The 19,157-nt window shown below is 40.4% G+C and overlaps 2 protein-coding genes across 2 annotated transcripts; both read left to right on the top strand.

Moving 5' to 3' along the window:
* The first annotated feature begins 79 nt into the window (after positions 1-79).
* LOC121186836 (mitochondrial uncoupling protein 2-like) lies at positions 80-4,558 on the top strand. The gene is made up of 6 exons (XM_041045658.1): positions 80-593; positions 1,224-1,431; positions 2,304-2,507; positions 2,794-2,895; positions 3,159-3,339; positions 3,456-4,558. Exons 1-6 carry the CDS (start codon positions 468-470, stop codon positions 3,577-3,579), a joined length of 945 nt encoding a protein of 314 aa, XP_040901592.1. The 5' UTR covers positions 80-467; the 3' UTR covers positions 3,580-4,558.
* Positions 4,559-4,682: 124 nt separating this feature from the next.
* camkk1b (calcium/calmodulin-dependent protein kinase kinase 1, alpha b) lies at positions 4,683-15,958 on the top strand. The gene is made up of 18 exons (XM_041045659.1): positions 4,683-6,628; positions 7,793-9,038; positions 10,032-10,364; positions 10,453-10,500; positions 10,594-10,647; positions 10,739-10,790; positions 10,886-11,022; positions 11,280-11,316; positions 11,421-11,442; positions 11,586-11,674; positions 11,841-12,040; positions 12,242-12,295; positions 12,393-12,466; positions 12,765-12,852; positions 12,942-13,070; positions 13,552-13,655; positions 15,104-15,154; positions 15,530-15,958. The coding sequence occupies exons 3-18, from the start codon at positions 10,110-10,112 to the stop codon at positions 15,609-15,611; spliced, it is 1,476 nt and encodes a 491-aa protein (XP_040901593.1). The 5' UTR covers positions 4,683-6,628; positions 7,793-9,038; positions 10,032-10,109; the 3' UTR covers positions 15,612-15,958.
* The last annotated feature ends 3,199 nt before the right edge of the window (positions 15,959-19,157 follow it).

The raw sequence follows: 19,157 nt of genomic DNA, 5'->3' as shown, positions 1-19,157 counted from the left end.
GTTTTCGTGCGGGGCGGTGCAACAGCAGTCAACACCGTTTAAAGACAGAGTCAATAACCGCGCAGAGGAGGCTGAAGTCGCTTATGCTGCGGTCAGGTGTTTGTGTTATCGGTGGAAGCCGGATCTTGTAGTCTATTTTTTCTTTCTTTCTTTAAATTCAACCTTTTAAAGTGGCATGGTAGTTTGGAGCGTTTTTATGACTAATGGCGAAAGAAGAGGACTCAGTTTTCAAAAGACAAACTTTTCATTACCTGAAACCTGAAGTTGGTAGCAGTAGTTAGCCCACCTGGATCTGATCCCGGGCTTAAACTCCCGGCATATGACTCGGTTATGCAAATATAAATGTTGTAGGATATAATGCTTCAATGAGAACAGAAGCTGCTTTGTCTAAATTTTTATGGACTCGCTGCGCTTTGTGTTTTTCTGAGTAAGACTTGTTGTGGATCCTCTGAGCTCAAGCGTTGATCATGGTTGGTGGAGGGTCCGCTGATCTGTCCCTTACAGCCGCTGCCAAGGTGTTTTCAGCTGGAGCAGCTGGCTGTGTGGCCGACCTGGTCACTTTCCCCCTGGACACAGCCAAAGTCAGACTGCAGGTGAGGGTACGCTCCTTATTGTCAGGTTATCAATCCTCCAACCACTCCAAATCATTTTAGACACAAATCTAATTTAGGTATTCATTTGCATGATACTCTAGATTCTGTCAAAGCACTTAAAACAGTGCCAGGATCTAATTCTCTGCAAAGAAAAAAAAAACAAATCACTGAAACCCTTTACTTTCCTTTATTTTGTGACCTAAAAAGCCAAATCTATGGCTCTATGTACCAGAATAAGCATTTTAAAAACTCTCCATGTTTATGTCTTGTGTTTTTATAGAATGTAAACACCTCCTCAGGTTGTTATTACCCCTCAAATTCCTAGAAACAAGATGCCCTCAGTGTTATCAGTGGTATTTACAGCCCTGGTGTGAGAATATCTGTACACAACCTTTTGCTACGTGTCAAATCAAGGATGTGACACTTAACAATCAATGAAAAGGAAACTTATAACAGGCGTGTAAACTTAGAGGACACTAATAAAAACTGAAATAGTAAATGCAGTCTATTATACAGTATATGATTTGATTGTAGAAGCCATAATTCTCCCAGCAGACAGCTGAAAAACAGCCTGGGTTGAGGAATGTAACTCTTTAACAGATTTTGTTGTTCATTTTATGTTTGCTCCAGATTCAAGGTGAATCTAAACCATTGCTGGAAGGCCAAAGCACAAGATACAGAGGTGTGTTTGGCACCCTCTTTACCATGGTGAAAACTGAGGGCCCGAGGAGTCTATACAGTGGACTGGTGGCGGGGCTGCAGAGACAGATGAGCTTCGCCTCAGTCCGCATCGGCCTTTACGACACTACGAAGCAGGTCTACAGCAGGGGATCAGAAAGTATGTCATTACAGTATAACAATACTCATAAAAATAAATATACTTTTAAAATATACCTATATCTTTGTCTGCTCCAACGACATCCAGTCAGGTCGATTTATACTGAGCTCAGTGAAGGAGACTGATACTGTTCAAACACTGCCCCCCAAATGTAAGAAAATATTGCCCACACTGTAGGAAAAAAAAGGCCAATCAAATAACTATTTACAGACTATAGCTGACTATATAGATGCATAAAAAGCCTGACATTTGTGTTTAAAACAGAAAGAGCTATGTGGTACAAACTCGTTTTGCAGAAAACAGCTGCGGGATATAGGACACAGGGCAGATTCCTCTATGAAGGAACTCATCTGTGTTTATGCTGGAGGCCTTTCCTGGTTCACCTCCATCATTTCAACAAGTCAAGTCAAATCAATATTATTTATATAGTGCCAAATCGTACCAGAAATTGTGACAGAGGACTTTTCTTATGCAGCAGGTTTAGACCATACTCCTTATAATATTATTTACAGAGACCCAACATTTCCGATGAGCAAGACCCTCTTGACTCCAGCGAGGAAAAACTCTCCTTTTACCGGGAAAAAACCTTGAGCAGAGCTGGGCTCTGGGTGTGCAGCCATCTGCCTCGGCCAGACCAGCATTATTAACTTTTAACAATGTTTTAAAATGACTTTCGCCTTTTCATTCTGCACGTCTGCAGATAACAAACCAGTTTAAACCAGTTGGAATGTTAAAGCAGAGTGCTCTGCCTGAAGCTTTGTAGTGTCTGTGTCCTCAAAGTAAACAATGCTCTTCTGTCCTGCTGCAGTCTTTCACCATTGATTGCTGGATTTTTCAAAATTAATGTCTAATACAATCTCCTTGTATGACAGATGTAGGAATCGGGACTCGGCTGCTGGCAGGCTGCACCACAGGGGCGATGGCGGTGGCCTTCGCTCAGCCCACTGATGTGGTCAAAGTCAGGTTCCAAGCTCAGGTCCGCCTTCCTGAGAATGGCTCTGTGAAGAGATACAGCAGCACCATTGATGCCTACAAGACCATTGCCAGGGATGAAGGCGTTAAAGGGCTCTGGAAAGGTAAACTGGGGGAATAAAGATACAACTTTGTAATTACACAGTGGTATTATCTAAATGGTGAGCAACACTGTAGTGATTTTTACTATCTAAGTTATAGACATCTGAATCTGAACCAAACTGCTGGCTGTTAGAGTTACACTGCGGGTAAAGTAGGCTCCAGGTTTTGACAGTAAAACCGTCCATCTGAATCTGAACATTATAGGAACTTGTGCAAATTGGTGGACTTTCCTGTTAAGTTTGTCCAGGTTGAATTTTGTTGTTTAAAATGTTGAACTGTTTGCTTCAGGTTGTCTGCCAAATATAACTCGTAACGCCATCGTAAACTGCTCCGAGCTGGTGACCTATGACATCATTAAAGAGCTCATTCTGAAGTACAACCTGATGACAGGTGAGTTGAGTCGCCTCAGGTGAAATCCTCAACATTGCAGATGCCTCGTTTCGCCTCATTGTTTCTTTGTACAGTTCAGAGTGTTTTACATAAGACAAAAAAGGCCTTAAGAAAAACACAAGGCAGTAAAAAAAAAAAAAAAGACATTTAAAAAATAAAATAGAACAAAAATAAGATAAAATATAATAACACAATAGCAAATAAAAATTAGGGTGAAGTTACAGTGCAAATGTATTCTACACCATCTATTTTGATTTCCACAGACAACATGCCGTGTCACTTCACATCAGCCTTCGCAGCAGGTTTCTGCACCACAATCGTAGCATCTCCAGTTGATGTGGTAAAAACACGCTTCATGAACTCAGTGCCCGGGCAGTACAGCGGGGCTATTAACTGTGCCTTAACCATGCTCATTAAAGAGGGACCCACAGCTTTCTATAAGGGGTATGTACTACCACATGTCAGAATCCATAGTGCAAAAGTTTGTTTAACAAACAAAAAATAAATGAAAATTTCCATTTTTCTTAATTCACCTGATTTATTTATTTATTTATTTTTAGATTTATGCCCTCGTTTCTTCGTCTGGGTTCCTGGAACATTGTGATGTTTGTGAGCTATGAGCAGATTAAGAGAGCTGTGAAAAGGTTTCAGCAGCCTAGCGGTTCAGCAGAGTCTACGTTCTAGCCCGTCTGACAGCTGGTTTGGCAGTGAAGTAGTGCAACTGTTGTGGCAAAGCCAGGACTGCCTGTATGAAGCAAGACATCATCAAGAGAGACAGTCTGGTCCAGACCTGTCCTCCCTCAGGGATAAAACTGTGCAGCTTATTAAAGAGGCTGTACTCGGAAGAGAAACAGCAAGGATGAGTCATGTTGAAGTTTCGCTGACTTGCGCACAATCTTGTACATGTTTTCTAATGTTGTTAACAGGCCTTTTCACAGAATACTTTTTTATATGTCACCATAGGAAAAGCACAGGAGTAAATAATAAAATTAATGATGGTTGAATTTAATTTAGCTACTTCAGTTTCAGGGTCCTGATATTGCTCATGCTGGCTTACACTGCACTGATTCAGCTTGATATAAGCCCTAAAACGGTTGCCCCAGCCCGATTTTAGAGTCAGGCTGAACTCACTGGAGAACAAACAGACATTTGCATCCTGCAGCTGCTGGAGGATGCATTGTTGTTGTATTTTTTTTTTTTTCATCTCCAGTGTTTTTCCTACTGTGACGAGTCAAAACGCCTGCTGTAAAAAAGGCCTGTTTACTGAGTATAATCTGGTGTGGATGGGGATGCAGGGCTTCCTCCTGTCAGTCATTGTCTCGGTTGGGATTTTGTATCTACTAATGTGTGGTTTCAGGTGAAATTCATTCTTTCATATTTCTATTTATGAATTAGGTTTGCAGCAAATGGTTCTTTTCATGAGATTTATCTGCAAAATATTTTTACAGTTAATCACTTAGTCTTTTGGCATTATTTGATTGTGAACAATGCGTATCATGTCATCATAATGTCAAGCGACTAACTGACAGTGTTTCATCTCTATTATGAATGAGCCAAGGCTATGCAGTCTGCCAAAGTAAATTTTAGTTTGTTTTTTTTATGAAAATAATAATTTTAACTCCAAAGTTTCTATGAATAATGAATAATACATGATATATATGTATTATTATAGTATGAGTCTTTATTATTATAGTATTTGTCTAGGTGTATCATACAATTAAAGCAGGATGCTGGAAGCACACCCACAAGACACATTTCACAAATTAAATAAAGTATGAATGGAATAATTCAAATATATCCATTAATGGTTTTGTCTGTTTGACCAACCAACCAAACACTGACCCACATTTGTAAACAATGAACCCCACTAAGCATCACTCCATACCTGCTCTACTATCAAATACTGTCATAGATACTCTACCGTATAATCCCCTTTACACGAAACCTTTCAGGGGACCAGTGCGAAGATAAAATAACTGTGAGATGACAGCCAACAACATTCAGGCTAAATTTTTGTAGCAGCTGTGTTTACATCAAGAATACGGCCCAATATGTGTGGCCACATTTTTAGGACATGGTCTTTTGTCAGAATAGCTTTGTTGTAGCATTTTAATAACTTAGCATCATTAAATAGTGTGTATACCAACTCATTAAAAAAGGTCTCCACCTGTTTCTGTGCAAAAATAGCCAATGCAAAGACATGGAGGTGAATGAGGTGAGAGGCACAAAACAATCAGCTGACAGACAAGAAAATTGCCCAATTTGAGTCTTGTGGGACAAAAGAGGCTGCTGACAAAGATGTAACTTAAGTCTGTGGTGTAACAAAAGCTTTTGAACACATTCCACCTTGCTAATTATCTCCTGTCGTACCAGTGAGGTTTGTCCATGGTTGAATTGTTTGGAAAGTTTTTCTGGGCCATATGGCACTCTGGCTAACCTTCATGAGTGCCCAGGTGAGTCTATGTGGAGGGAAAATTCAATGATACTGAACAAATGATGGGTTTTGAAAGTTTACCATCTGACTTTTGTTGAACGATGTACCAGTAAATATAAGGATGAACAGTGTTAATGGTGAGTTTTATGGTCCTTTGCTGACCTTGGCAGGAGTCTCCCCACACTGATGATCAAAGATATCAAGTGTCTGTGAACAGTTCAGGTTCACTGAACCAATGGTGTTCTGTTCAGAATTTTTTCTAACACAAGGAAACACAAATATGTTCTCACCAGACATGATCGTGCACATGTTTTCTGTTTGTGCACTCAGCCGTTTACAATCCGTGTAACTGTCAGTTGCTGCAGTCATCAGGCAGAACCAGTTCTCTCAGGGACAAACCTCGGCTAAACATATGATCTGCGCAGAGTATTTCACAAGGTCCAGTCTATGTGGTTTTATGTATATGTTGTATTTATATTAATATTTACTGTAAATAAATTAAAAACAATATAAGTTTTGAGTGCTACTAAACTGAAATTTTCAGCTTTCACCAAGTGGCAAAATAGTTTTCTCGGAGGACTAGATCTGGCCCTTTGCCTACCACTGGCGTTGAGATTTGATCGGTGCTGCTGCCACAGTCTTACAGTTAATGATAGCCCCAATAAAACAAGGCGAGTTTTAAAAGTTCCAGCATTTCTAGACTTGTTCCTGGAGTGGTTTTGAACTTCTGATTGATAATAATAATATATGACAGTCACGGGGTGAACTTTTTCTTGAGATACTGCCAATCTTTGAAACTTTGTTAAACAAAACTTGCTTACTGAGGCTGGATTAGGCTTCACTGTGGCGCCTGTTGATGCCTCCTTCGCTGCACCTTCAGTGGCTGAAGACGGACAGGTGTTGTTGGCCATTTGGGGCCTCGTCCACACACTCCTGGACGAAGACACTTATCGTAATCAAAACAAAAGGGTAAATGTGCTAGATATTGGGCAGTGTTTCCATGGTCACCAAAGGGCAGGAATGGAGGGTGGCAGCAGGACGGTAAGACAAGAGCTGTAGTTAGACTGTAGATGGGGTGGCAGGGATTATGGATCTGCTCAGGTAAACCCACTGAGAAATCCTGAGCTTCAGGGTGAATCTCACTGTGTCTTTGTCGTGTTTTCTCTCTGTGTCGAATGATTTCCTGCAGTTTCTTCACCAGGATCAACCTGATGTGGTGGAGTTTCCGTGAGCTGAGAAAAGAATCCAAGAAATTTGCCAGTGGCGTTTTCCCCTCTGTAAACCTCTGAAAAAGCAGCTGTAAGGAGAAATATTTCATTACTTCCCAACATCAGGTCAGACCTCTCCTTTGCTTCTGAAAGTCTGATGTGATCGGCTTTCTTAAGTTGAAAAGTTGAAATTTGAAAATCTAATCTAGTCATGTTTTATTTATCTGCTTAACTCTCCTGTCACCTGTGCATTTCTGTTTTCTGTCCTCCAAGCCTTTTTCATAAGAGGGGTGGTAGTTTTTCACTGCTTTGCCAGAGAGTGTAAAACTATATGTAGTACCTGAAAACAGCCAGGTTACGTCAATTTTATATGGTAAATGAAGGGACATATTAGTTTGCACAATGACCTTTCTAATAGGACCACTGATGTTATTAGCTGCAGATCTTCTTGATGTATTACAAAAAAACAGTCTTTGGGATCATTTGTTAAACACCATCTCATAATCTACTGTGTATTGACAAATTATTCATAAGGTAACTGAATATATGCTGTTCTGTAACACTAAATATTAAAGAAAATACATCACAGACCAGTGTTCTGACAATAGAGATTTAAAAAAGTGCATCCTTACCTCACAGTCCTCCTCTGCATGATTTACCTTTTTCAGGAGACACAACTGTGCATAATGAATGCTGTATTTTTCTGCTACAAATGGGGGTGAAAAAAACATTTTTTCAGGATTTTAATTAAACAAAATTATCAAGACAAGTAGGACACAATATATCAGTATGTATTTGAAAAAACTCACCAAGTAGTTCTTGTTTGGCCTGAATGATGCTTCTAAGTTTTTCCAGTTCCTTGTATTTCATTGCAAGTAGCAACTTAGCATCTCTAAATTTTGTTTTTTGAGAAAGATTTACTTTTGCCAGTCTTTGATTTGAAACCAGCATCTTCTCTGCAGCCCTCTGTAGTCCCCGAAACTGGAAATGACCACAGAGTTTAACCCTCCTAAATTTGTTGTAATTTAAAACAAAGCCTGCAAAAAAGTTTGTGTGTTAATCTATGCCATGAAGAATTAAGGCAGTTCTGAAGGCACCTTGCTAGTACCTTTATTAGGTACTGGCAGGGTGTACCTAATAAAGTGGCCAGTCAGTGTGTACCTCCATATATTAGGCTACACAAGAATTAATGCTGTCAAATACTCACCTTCTCACTACGCATGATGATGTTATTTATTTTGTCTTCATCTTCCAGGAGCTCTCGCAGCTCATTGGTCCTAAAAACTCCAAAGTGAAAAACCTGCATCGACAGAGACATGATGACCCTCCGCTCTGGGTGCTCCCCGGCTCATCAAAGTTTGGTACCTGATGCATCCTGCTGGGACACAAGGTGAGCTGCTGCTGGTGCATTCATGGACTGTCGGATAACTCGCTATTATCCTTCTGGAGAGCACAATGTATGGCCTTGTCTCTTAGGTTTCATATTTTCAGTATGTTTCTTAACTGTCACTTCTACAGAGGCTGCAGCCCAGGGGCCCCCTGACCTCTTGTTGGCCTTGTGTTGTATAATTTCTCCTTTACAAACTTTAGTTTTGTCATGTATGTTTGCTTATGTATTTTGTTGTACTATAGGCTTTATAACTAGTATGTACATTCTCAGAATTCCAAAATAATCTGAAAACCTCCTTGGATTGTAGTGATGTCTGCTGTACCCACACCTTTGCTGTCTAAAAATAAATTATGATATAATGTAATTTTCTCTTAAATGGATCGATGAAGTGATTCATTTCAAGTTTCAGTCACAGATAAGGTCATAGCTAGGCTTTGCTTTAAACCTTTAAGTCAACCGAGGACACAGGTAATGGAACTGTTAAACAAGCCACAAATAGTGAGGGAAAAAAGTGTTTTAAATAACAATGCAGATATGTGAATATGAAACAAGGGATGAAAAGTCTGTAGATAAACATGTCAGCCTTGCATAATGAAAAATGTAACAATACTTATAGTGTACCAATTATTATTATTGCTTGTATATTCAAAAGTACACTATTGTCTTTAAATGAAAAGGAAAGAACAATGGTATGTGCATTTCATAAAACATACATTTTTCTGTTTACAGTAAAACTAAAGTGTGTTGTTGACAACTTGTTGACAGACTCTCCTAGATTTATGACCCTGGCTTTGTGCCCACGTGTGTCTCCTAATGTCCTGCTCTGTCCTGTGAGTGTTTGTCCTGCGTGGACCTGGGTGGAGCCTGCTGGAGTCAACACAGCCTACTATGCAGGTGATGGCTGCCGGCCTCCCTCAGAATAACTCTGCCTGTCTGGCTATATGTAGCCTCAGTTAATCCTTAAGACGAGCGCTGCTGAGGTCCCTCCCTGCACGTCGGTGAAAGTCCTGCACTGAGACATAAAGGAGTTTCCCCTCCTGAGAGCAGCAAGACAACATGCAGATTAACTACAATTGCCCTCAACACAGGACACCTCCACTTTGTAAGTACAGTCAACAATTTACCTCACATTTTATCTTGCACAGTATTTTGTTTGTGTGATATGTTACAGGGGATTCAGGTAAATAGCAGGCTCTTGCTGCTGTTTATCATTTTTAATTTACCATTTTTATACCTTTACATATTCTTGAGGCTTTTTTTAAAATATGTGTATACACTGTGTCAGTGTTGTGTATTGTGTAAGTATTGTGAGTTTACTTGCCTGTTGAAGCTTTCTACTTTGTTACATAAGAAGCTTTTCAGTTCTCCGTACTGTATTTTAGGCAACAGTGAGTCGTGCTCATAAGGAGCTGGCTGTCATCTGCAGACAGGCTGTTGTCAGAGGATGAGATTTCTTGTGTCTTTGTTTTTATTTCTTTTCACCTGAATTATTATCTGAGACTTGTGCCATCTGTTAAAGAATTCAGGACAAAACAACAAACAGTTTTGAAGCTATTTGCAGTTTAGTAGCCAAGACACTGAATAAAACAAAACAGTATATAAGTGAGTTCTATTACTATCAAGTACAAATTTTAAATTTAAACTCAAGTCAATGTTGTATTTATAGTCCAAAATCATACATTTTGCCTTATGTTTAGATGCTCAGACCATTAACAGAACTGAAAATGAGGGATTAACAGGGTTTCCTTGTTAACACTTGGCACATACATTACCCACAGTGCAACTCTCACTGCGACAGTTCAGTAGGAAATTTCTTGTTTCAAACTTCTCGTCCTCCGCCCCATCTGTTGCTGATTTAAGCAACATCACTTGAGGCAGTTTATCAAACATCCTGCAGCCTCTAGTGGAGCCACAAAAGGCTTTATAAAACTTTCACTTATTCAGTTGTATTCCCCAAAACCTGTAAACAGATTCCCCATATTCCAGCCAGCCAGTGATTTTAACTCCTCCAGTACTGTTTGGAGATGTGCTTGCACAGCAGAAACTTGCTTGAAAGATAGTGTGTGAGTTCATGTATTTACATTTCTGCTTCCACACCTTACAGGGCAGTGATGCATCCTCTGGTACTTCTACCAAGCCACCTCTGGAGCGTTCAGCTGTGATTGAACAACAGCAAACCACCATGAGCGCAGACACTGCCTGCAGGGCAGAGCTGGACTCGGAGCACCACGGCGAGCTGGCCGACTTGGTGGCGGCCATGAATGTGACCGCCAACCGTATGACCCCGCCCAGCGGCTCCAGGTCTGGTGCTCTGAGGACCACCAGTTCTCACAGAGCTCGACTCTCGGACAGAAAATTGTCTCTGCAGGAGAGAGGGAGCCGCATGGCGCGACAGCCCACCATTGAGACCAAACGTGTTTCCATCACAGATGCTGATGTGAGGACTCCTGATCTGACAGAAGCATGATTCAACATGTTGCCCATAAGATGTTTCACTGATTGAATTCTCCCTTCAATTTCTGTAGGACTGTGTCCAGCTCAACCAGTATAAGCTGAAGAAAGAGATCGGAAAGGTGATTAATAAACATGTAAAAATCCAGATGACACAAAGCTGATGATCTTAGATTTTAATCAAGTTACTCACATTTATTGTTTGTACTCCCCAGGGTTCATATGGAGTGGTGAAGTTAGCTTATAATGAAGATTCTGAAGAGTACTATGTAAGTTGAAGCTCATAAATTGTGAATTTATGGCCAAAATATTTCCATGTGAATTGATCCAACCGTTATTTGCTTTATCGTATTTATCCAGGCAATGAAAGTTGTTTCAAAGAAGAAGCTGATGAGGCAGTGTGGATTTTTGCGTGAGTGGAAATCTCCATCTCTAAGAGCCATTTTAAAAGTCTAATGGGTTAGGGTTGCTCCGGTGATACTGTGTGTTTTTGTGTTCTACTTTCAGGCCGCATGCCTCCTCAAGGATCAAACTCGCAGCAGCAGGATCTGTTCCCTAAAGCCATGTTGCCTCTGGAAAGAGTGTACAAGGAGATCGCCATCCTGAAGAAACTGGACCATCATAATGTTGTTAAACTAGTGGAGGTCAGTAAGATGCCCTACATGTTTATCTAACATGTTTAATTTAAATGATTTCCATGAGAAATCTGTGCAGCAGAAGCAGGAGAATACAACCAGAGAGACGTGAAAATAAAATGAATTAAAGTTCCTGCAGAGAAAAAAAAGCAGGTGGTTTCTCTTATATCTTTATCTTTTCTTATTATTCCTATTTTACAAATAAATCGCTGGATTTATGTAAAATAGGGCAGAATGTGAGACCCCTGAATCAACATGTCTTGCAGGTGCTTGATGACCCTGACGATGATGGACTTCATATGGGTATGGACTCATTCATCCATTTTGCAGTTACTGAATTTTGAGCCTAATGTATAGTATCAGTACAAAGGAAAGAAGTCATTAAAATCTCATTATTTATCCTCAAGCCTTCGAATTGATGACAAAAGGGTATGTTTTTGTGAATTTGTGTATTTTGTTAAAAGTCCAAGTGGAGATTGGCTGGACATATGAAGAGTTGGTAATACTACCATGAGACACAGTATAAATATTTAATTACTTTTCTGCCGTTCTCCACCTCTCATGTTGATCAGCCCGGTGATGGAGGTGCCTACAGACGACCCTTTCACGGAGGAGCAGGCTCGCTTTTACTTCAGAGACGTTGTCCTGGGAATTGAGTACTGTACGTTTAGAGTTAGGATTTAACTATAAATATCACACAGTAATAACAGCACCACTATCACTTTCAACCAGCTGAAAGTGAATTAAACATTGAGATGAATCATGGGTACTGTCATAAGTTCATGAAAAATTAATTTGCTACTATTGAGCTGAAATCTTCTGTTCAGTGCACTACCACAAGATCATCCACAGAGACATTAAACCCTCCAACCTGCTGCTGGGGGACGACGGCCATGTCAAGATAGCAGATTTTGGTGTGAGCAACGAGTTTGAAGGGACAGACGCCCTCCTGTCGAGCACGGTGGGGACACCGGCCTTCATGGCCCCCGAGATGATGACTGAACACGAGCAGAGCTTCAGTGGAAAGGTGAGACAAAATTACTTCTGCAGGTCAGCTGGAGAACAGACGGTGATAGTCACTGAATTAAATACAGTATGTTTTGGCTGTGACTCCTCATATCAGACTTTGTGTAATTGTGAGGAATTATCAAGAAATGCTGTTCAGCCGCCCACTAAGGGCTTTTCAGTAATGACACATCCCTGATAATTAGTGTTGTTTGTTTACCAGGCATTAGACGTGTGGGCAATGGGAGTCACACTGTACTGTTTTGTCTTTGGGAAGGTAAGCACATTCACAGCACACTGCATGCGGAATAAAAATCCAGTCCAACATTTAATTTGAACATTTCCATCATTTGATTTTGTTTGTCCTGTTCCAGTGCCCTTTCTATGATGAATACATTGTGTCTCTGCACAACAAAATCAAAAACAAACCTGTGGACTTTCCAGAGACGTGAGTAAACATCTTATGTAACAGGATGTAGCATCAACAATATCAGTTTGGGTTCAAATCAAACAGTCTAAGAGTTAAGTTTTTCTCCAGAGGACAAGTGACAACATCTGGCACATGGTGACTTTGTAAAGGTGTTACAGTAGATGTGAATATTACAAAATTCTTAACAGACTAGCAGACATAAAAAGCTTTTTCTTAATTTCAAAGGAACTCAGCTAGTTCAGTTTGTGCTTCTGACTGTATGAAGATTCAGTTTGGTGAATCTATTCTTTGCCTTGACTATTACTTTTTTTCACAGGCCAGTGATTAGTAATGAATTAAAGGAGCTCATTAAAGGGATGTTGGATAAAAACCCTGAAACAAGAATCACCATCCCTGAAATCAAGGTCACAAAAAAGAAAAATCACTACATCAGATAAATAGCATACTGTGCTAGTTTTTCATAATGAAGGTGTTTTTATGTGTGTTGTCACAGCTACATCCGTGGGTGACAGAGAATGGCACAAATCCTCTCCCTCTAGAGGAGGAGCACTGCAAGGCAGTGGAGGTCACTGAGGAGGAGGTGCAGAACAGCATCAAACTCATCCCCAGCCTTTCTGCTGTGGTAAGTCCAAACGCGTTAATAATTTAACACCTTAAAGACAACACTCCCCAAAACTGGCTGCGTATTCCCATGGAAATATCTCAGATGCAGTTTTTTTCTTGAAAGGTTTCCCTTAAAATCCCTTTTCCTGATGAAACTTGTCAGGCAGGGCAAAAACACGTGGAAAGACGCAGAGTGCTTCATCGAGCGCACAAAAACTATAATTTTGCTCATCATGTCACAAATTTGCAATATTTATATGACGGGATAGATGAAGGGAACATGAATAAACAATCTGTGATCTGTGATATCATTTCATTAAAAACTATGAAGAGCAGCCAATCAAAAGAAACTGAAATCAATCTGATTTTTAATGGGATTTCATATTTAAAAAAAATAATAAAATACAAACTTGACATTTAAAAGAGCACATTTTGGTCTGGAGACTTAACTGGCATAACGAAAATATCTTTTCACTGAGACTCTGTGATGTCCACTGCAGATTCTGGTGAAGTCCATGCTGAGGAAGCGGTCTTTCAGTAATCCCTTTGAGTGTCAGGGCAGACGGGCAGAAAGGTCCATGTCTGCCCCTGGAGGTCTTCTTACGTAAGTAGCCTACTCTGCAAATCCTGCCTGCTCTGCTCTGCCAGCTCTGCGATTAGGCCTCTAACAAAACAAAGCAGCCAGCAGATGCTTGGATAAAAATAGATCAGTCAGTTACAAACTTTAAATGTGCAGTGTATCTCTTACTTGCTAAACATATTAAATCGACCATCACATGTAGAACATTTCTCTTCGAATACTGAAAACTAGCTCTCATACTGTATTTGTTTTGTTTTGATCCTTATATTAGTGGCACACTCAGGCAGATAAAAGCATTTTGTCCTCTCCTGATAAGCTAAATCGAAGCCCCTGCGGCAGCTGTAATAATGGCTGTGCTGCTTTTGTTTTCCATTAACAAGCCAATCCTGTCTGTGGTGGCACTGCTAATTACACCTCCATGTGAAGAGATGTGGAGCTGCGGTTACATCCTCCTCCACACAGACACACACCACCAGTACACAGCGCAGCAGTCTCCCACACGCTGAAATGTGTGGAGATCAGGCTGTCTGTCCATCTGACATGTGATACTGTATGTAAATGGTGAAATCTTGGACGACAGCAGGTAGGACTGAGAAAACTTTAGCTGATAATGGGCATGTTGAAGTTGTGTTCAAGTGCTTAAGGAAATGTTAAACATAAATATTTTACAATTTGAAAAGCGTAGTTTGGTGCTACAGCTGGCTTGAAGAAGAAGATCAAAATGTTTAGATTTGATCTTCTTGGAGGGATGATGTATTGTGGCATTGCGGTCCAGTGACTGAGTACAACACTTTTCTGCCTAGAGTAGGAGGGACAGTTTAATTCAAGATTAGATTTTATATTAAAATCTAATCTCTGGTCTGATTCTGACAGAAGCTGTTGTTCTGTATGGAGACCCAAAATGTCCAATGAATAAATAAATATGACAATATGAAATAAGGTGAACGTGAATAAATAGAGACAAAATATTTATTTATTTAAAATCAAGAACTTTGGCTCTCTGTATGTTATCTGGAGCATAAGCACAGTGAAGGCACAGGCACAGTTGGCCTGACGGGGGCACTAAAATAAAATGTACAGATTTCCTGATGGAGGCGCCATTGTTAAAGTTTAAAATTTCAAATGCTGAGGCTTAAAGGAACTGACACTTTGGGAAGTATGTTTACTGGCTTTCTTGCTGAGACATGGATGAGAAGATTGAAACCATTTTCACATCTGCTCAGTAAATATGAAGCTATAGTCTGTAGCTTTGCATAAGGTCTGGAAACAAGAGGAAACAGTGAGCCTGACTTACTTCTAAGGCAACAAAACTGCCTGTCAGCACCTCTAAAGCTAGCTAATTAAAATGTTTTACCTTGTTCAATCTTGTAAACAAGTGAGATATAGCCTTTAGTGTTAATCTGTGGGCTTTAGAGTGTGCAAGCTAACAGAGTATAAGTTCTGGCCTCTTAAATCACATCCTCTTCTTGCAGTGGTTTTTGGGGCGTACTGGGGTCTTCGCCTCAGCTTCATCCTTCCTTGAGGTAAATTTTTCACAAGCATTTAGGTTGAGCTCACACGCTCCGCACACAGTACAGCTCATCAGTTGTTTGCCGAACCTTAAGAGGATTTAAGAGAGACAAGACAACGCAAAGCTCTCAACAACACGCTGCACCTAAAATAAATGGACAAGCACAGGGTTGTTGCTGAGTACTTTGTCTTTCCTGCTTCTCTTGTGTCCTCTTGAGGTCGATGTGGATAAAAAGTGATGAGCTGTGCTGTGGAGGACATGTACTCTATGACATTTATCAGTCTAGTGTTACCGCCCTGGCCCTCCCATCCCTTTTCCTCCTCCTCCTCCTCATCTGCAGTCTCACTTCCCACCTTCCACAACATGATTGAGCATTTGTCGCCCACAGGAAAGTCAGCAACGAGGGGAGCAGAGAGGGAGAGTTGGAGGACTTGTATGAAGTCGACACATTTACAGAGTGCACAGATTAAATTCCCACATGCATTGACACACATGTTTTTGCGTCATGCTTCCTGTGCTCTCATGCTTACAGTTTTTTCTCACTCCTAGTGCAAGAAACAGTTCTGTGATATGTTGAATATTGAATAGATGGGTAGATACATAAAATCACAGCAAGTAAGATTAGATTTGACTCTGTCCGCTCTGCTTGTTTACTGTTCTGTTAATATTTAAATTACAGATGGCACAGTTGCCAGTGACATATGTTGCTCATGGATGTTATATGATTTATTTACTTTGGATTGTTCTTAAAAATGTAAATATGCTCCATAAAGAAGATATTTTTACATTTTCCTACAGCTGTTAAAATAATAAAAGATCTAATTTTAAATGCGACTGATGTTTTTGTGGAATTGCCATTCTTATTACGTACAGCAGAATAGGAGTATTGCTGACACTAGAGGGCAGCCTTGTGACAACCTTTGTATCATTTAATCTTTGCTCTGTCCTTGGATTGACTCATTATTAGCTACTCATCTCTGCTATGTTTTCCAGGAGCTTCATATCATTTTACCATCAGTAGCATTTGAATTGTTCTTGAAGATGCTTTTTAGATTCCTCACCCCTACATAACCATGCATTCTTCTCAAACCTCCAAAAATGCTCAGTGGCCACACCACAAGGATCTCACATCCCTATACACACTCTGAAACTCTGAACCAGTGGCCTGATTTTAATTTTTAAGACTTGTTTTCAAAGCCTCCCTCAGTGTCAAATGCACTTCATTCTCCAGACCAATAGAGGGCGGCATTGTGTTGCAAGTAAAGAGATCAGCCATAAACCAGGATGCCCTGAGTTTGAGCCCGTTAGCAGCAATCTGACAAATTTCCCCTTTCCAGCTGTTAAGAAATGTTCAAGAACAGCATCCAAAAATTACACACTGTTAAATTCGATTTCCCCCTTTAATTTATGATGAAATTCAGACACATAAACATCATTATGCAACATGTGCCTGCATTATTGGTCCAGTTAATAATATTTTACAGTTTAATGTTGCTACAGCTGCAATTTTGTGTGATTTGTCAACATAGAAAATATCAACAACCATTTTTCTGTGCATCTGTGCAAGTATCACATTAGTCATGCAGCTGGAAAAGGTGTGGCTAATTTTAATCTATAATACGTCAGAATTTACTGTTGAGTATATTTTGCATTAATACTCTGAATCTGCAAAGTACCTACTACACGTGTCAGATAAATGTAACAGAGCATAAAGTAACTTAGACTGGAAATCTTGTAAGTACCAATAGATATTTTATTCAAATACATCTCTACACTGCTGTCTTCTCTGCTTTGATTGTGCTGCAAAAATAGATATTTCAGTTCAAAGGATGAGGAGGAGGCATGATGCTGCAAAATGTAAAATCTCTGAGCAAGAGTAGTGCCACTGCCAGTCACCATCAAAGCTTTACTGTCCGCGAAGTGTCCCGATCAGCACAAATTTCAGGTTTATCGGGTTGAGCTGTGGATACACCATTGGTTTTGGAGAGGCGGGCTTTACTGAGGTAGAGTGGGCCTGAAGGTTCCTCCGGAGGTGTGTGTAGTAGGTGGAACAATCTCTGATGGTCTGAGGCAACAGTACAATATGGAAAAGAAACAACAGCAACAAGCATTGAGTACATGAATGTGTTCTTTTTGCAGATAGAGCTGAATGATAGATGTTTGATTGTTGCCTGTCCTTTGATGGATTTGGGTGATAGTTGGTAATCATGTGTTCCAAGAGAGTGATTTGCTGACTCTCAATTTGACTTTTCATCCAAGTGACAGGAATAGTATCATAGCATTACAGAAAGGAAAGCTGGACTCAAGGTTTGATATATGTCTTTCAGGGCTGGAATTACCCTTATGATCATATACTGTCCGATAAAGGCAAAATGCAGTAACTACATATTCGATCAAAGTTGAGTTAAGACCAGAATCTGACTTTCTGACACTGCCTAATGTTGTGGTCTTACCGATTATGCTGAGCATCTGTTATACTGTTTGACTAAGAGCCTTCAAACCCTTTTCCTCCACTTCACTGTTATTGCTCTTGGCTTTGTCAGGCAGGCAAGCTGTGGTGTGACAGATTTTCTATCACAGATAATTATCTGACATTTAACTATCCTGCGGTGGCCTATAGATTGTGATACAGTGCAGTCCCAAAACAAAAAGCTTTAAATTATGAAATTCAGTGAGCTACGTTGAACACTCACGTTAGGTTTTATGTGTTAGCTGCTTTGTAAATGTGTTAAAATAAAAACAACTCTTTAGTCCCTGCAATCTAAAAGTGTTCATGAGACCATTTGTATTCCTGCAGTCAGCCCATTTTTCTGCTCGTTGCAGTTATGTGAAAACCAAAGAGGAGTGTTTCTGAGCAAAGATTTCTGTGGAAACTGTTGCCATGCAACAGCACAATACTGCGCTCATACAGAGTAGTAACTTCACTGTATGACTGCTCTTTTTCCTCAGCTCACGCTGTCTGAGTAGTAATGCAATGTCCTCTTCTGTTCTATTCTACTCTATTTTCTTTATGTTCAAATGCAGAATAAGATCTTTCTTCTTGGTCTGGTAACTGTGGTGTCGTTGTTTCAGCGATGGGCAGGGGAAACTCTGCCTCAGCGTCTGGTTCCACACCCAGACACCCTTCAGTTTCCACATCCAGAGCCAGCTGCAGTTCAGCCTCAACCATTTAGCTAAACATTGACCCTTGGATCTCACTGTTACCTCTCTATTCCTGTCACCATGCCACGTTTCACCCCGGCTCCACGTCACCGTCGCCCCTCTCTGTCTCTTTTCACCATGACTGACCCTGCCGATCCACTGTCAACTGAACTGTACATCCCCTCCAGGCTGCAAAGTGGAGGACGGCTTTTCTTTTTTTCTTTTCCTTCTTCTTCTTCTTCTTCTTCCCTGCACTGTTAGGAATCCCCTGTGCCCACATACATAATGAGTCACCAGCTCCGACGTCAGGCAGACCCACAAACACTGGGAGGTATAATTTGTCAGCCAGTTGGCACCTGAGGAGCTAGCTGTAAAACAAAGCATGACTGGCTAGACATTGTTAAGGTTAAAGAATACACAGTCACCTCACAATAAGGGGCAGAAACACACAATACAGACCGGTGACTCTTCCAGGAGTCAATACACTGGAAATAAAGAGCAAGAAAGTCAGTCAGAAAAGAAAGTCTTTTATCAAATCCAGCATTAACAGATAGCAGAAAATACCAAAAGTCTTCATATAACATCTCATTCATTCAGGTGATGTCATTTCATTCTTACTTTATTTTTTATCCTTTGTAAAAATATCTATGCCAAGCTTGACGATGAGCAAAAGCTTGAGAAAAACACATCGGCTGAAAAGAAAAAAGATCTCTTTCTGATGGACACAGCTAAATTTAGCACAACATTATAGCTGTTTGACTGTGTGAGGCCTCCTCGCTGCAGACGCTCAGCGCTCTGTCAGAGGAGGTCACACGGATAGGTCACGTCCTCTGACAGTGAGCTGACTGCGGAGGGTCCTCCGACTGTATGACTGT

The sequence above is a fragment of the Toxotes jaculatrix genome, chromosome 9, assembly GCF_017976425.1.
Source record: "Toxotes jaculatrix isolate fToxJac2 chromosome 9, fToxJac2.pri, whole genome shotgun sequence".
Classification (NCBI taxonomy): domain Eukaryota; kingdom Metazoa; phylum Chordata; class Actinopteri; family Toxotidae; genus Toxotes; species Toxotes jaculatrix.
This window is presented reverse-complemented; position numbering and strand designations above follow the sequence as displayed.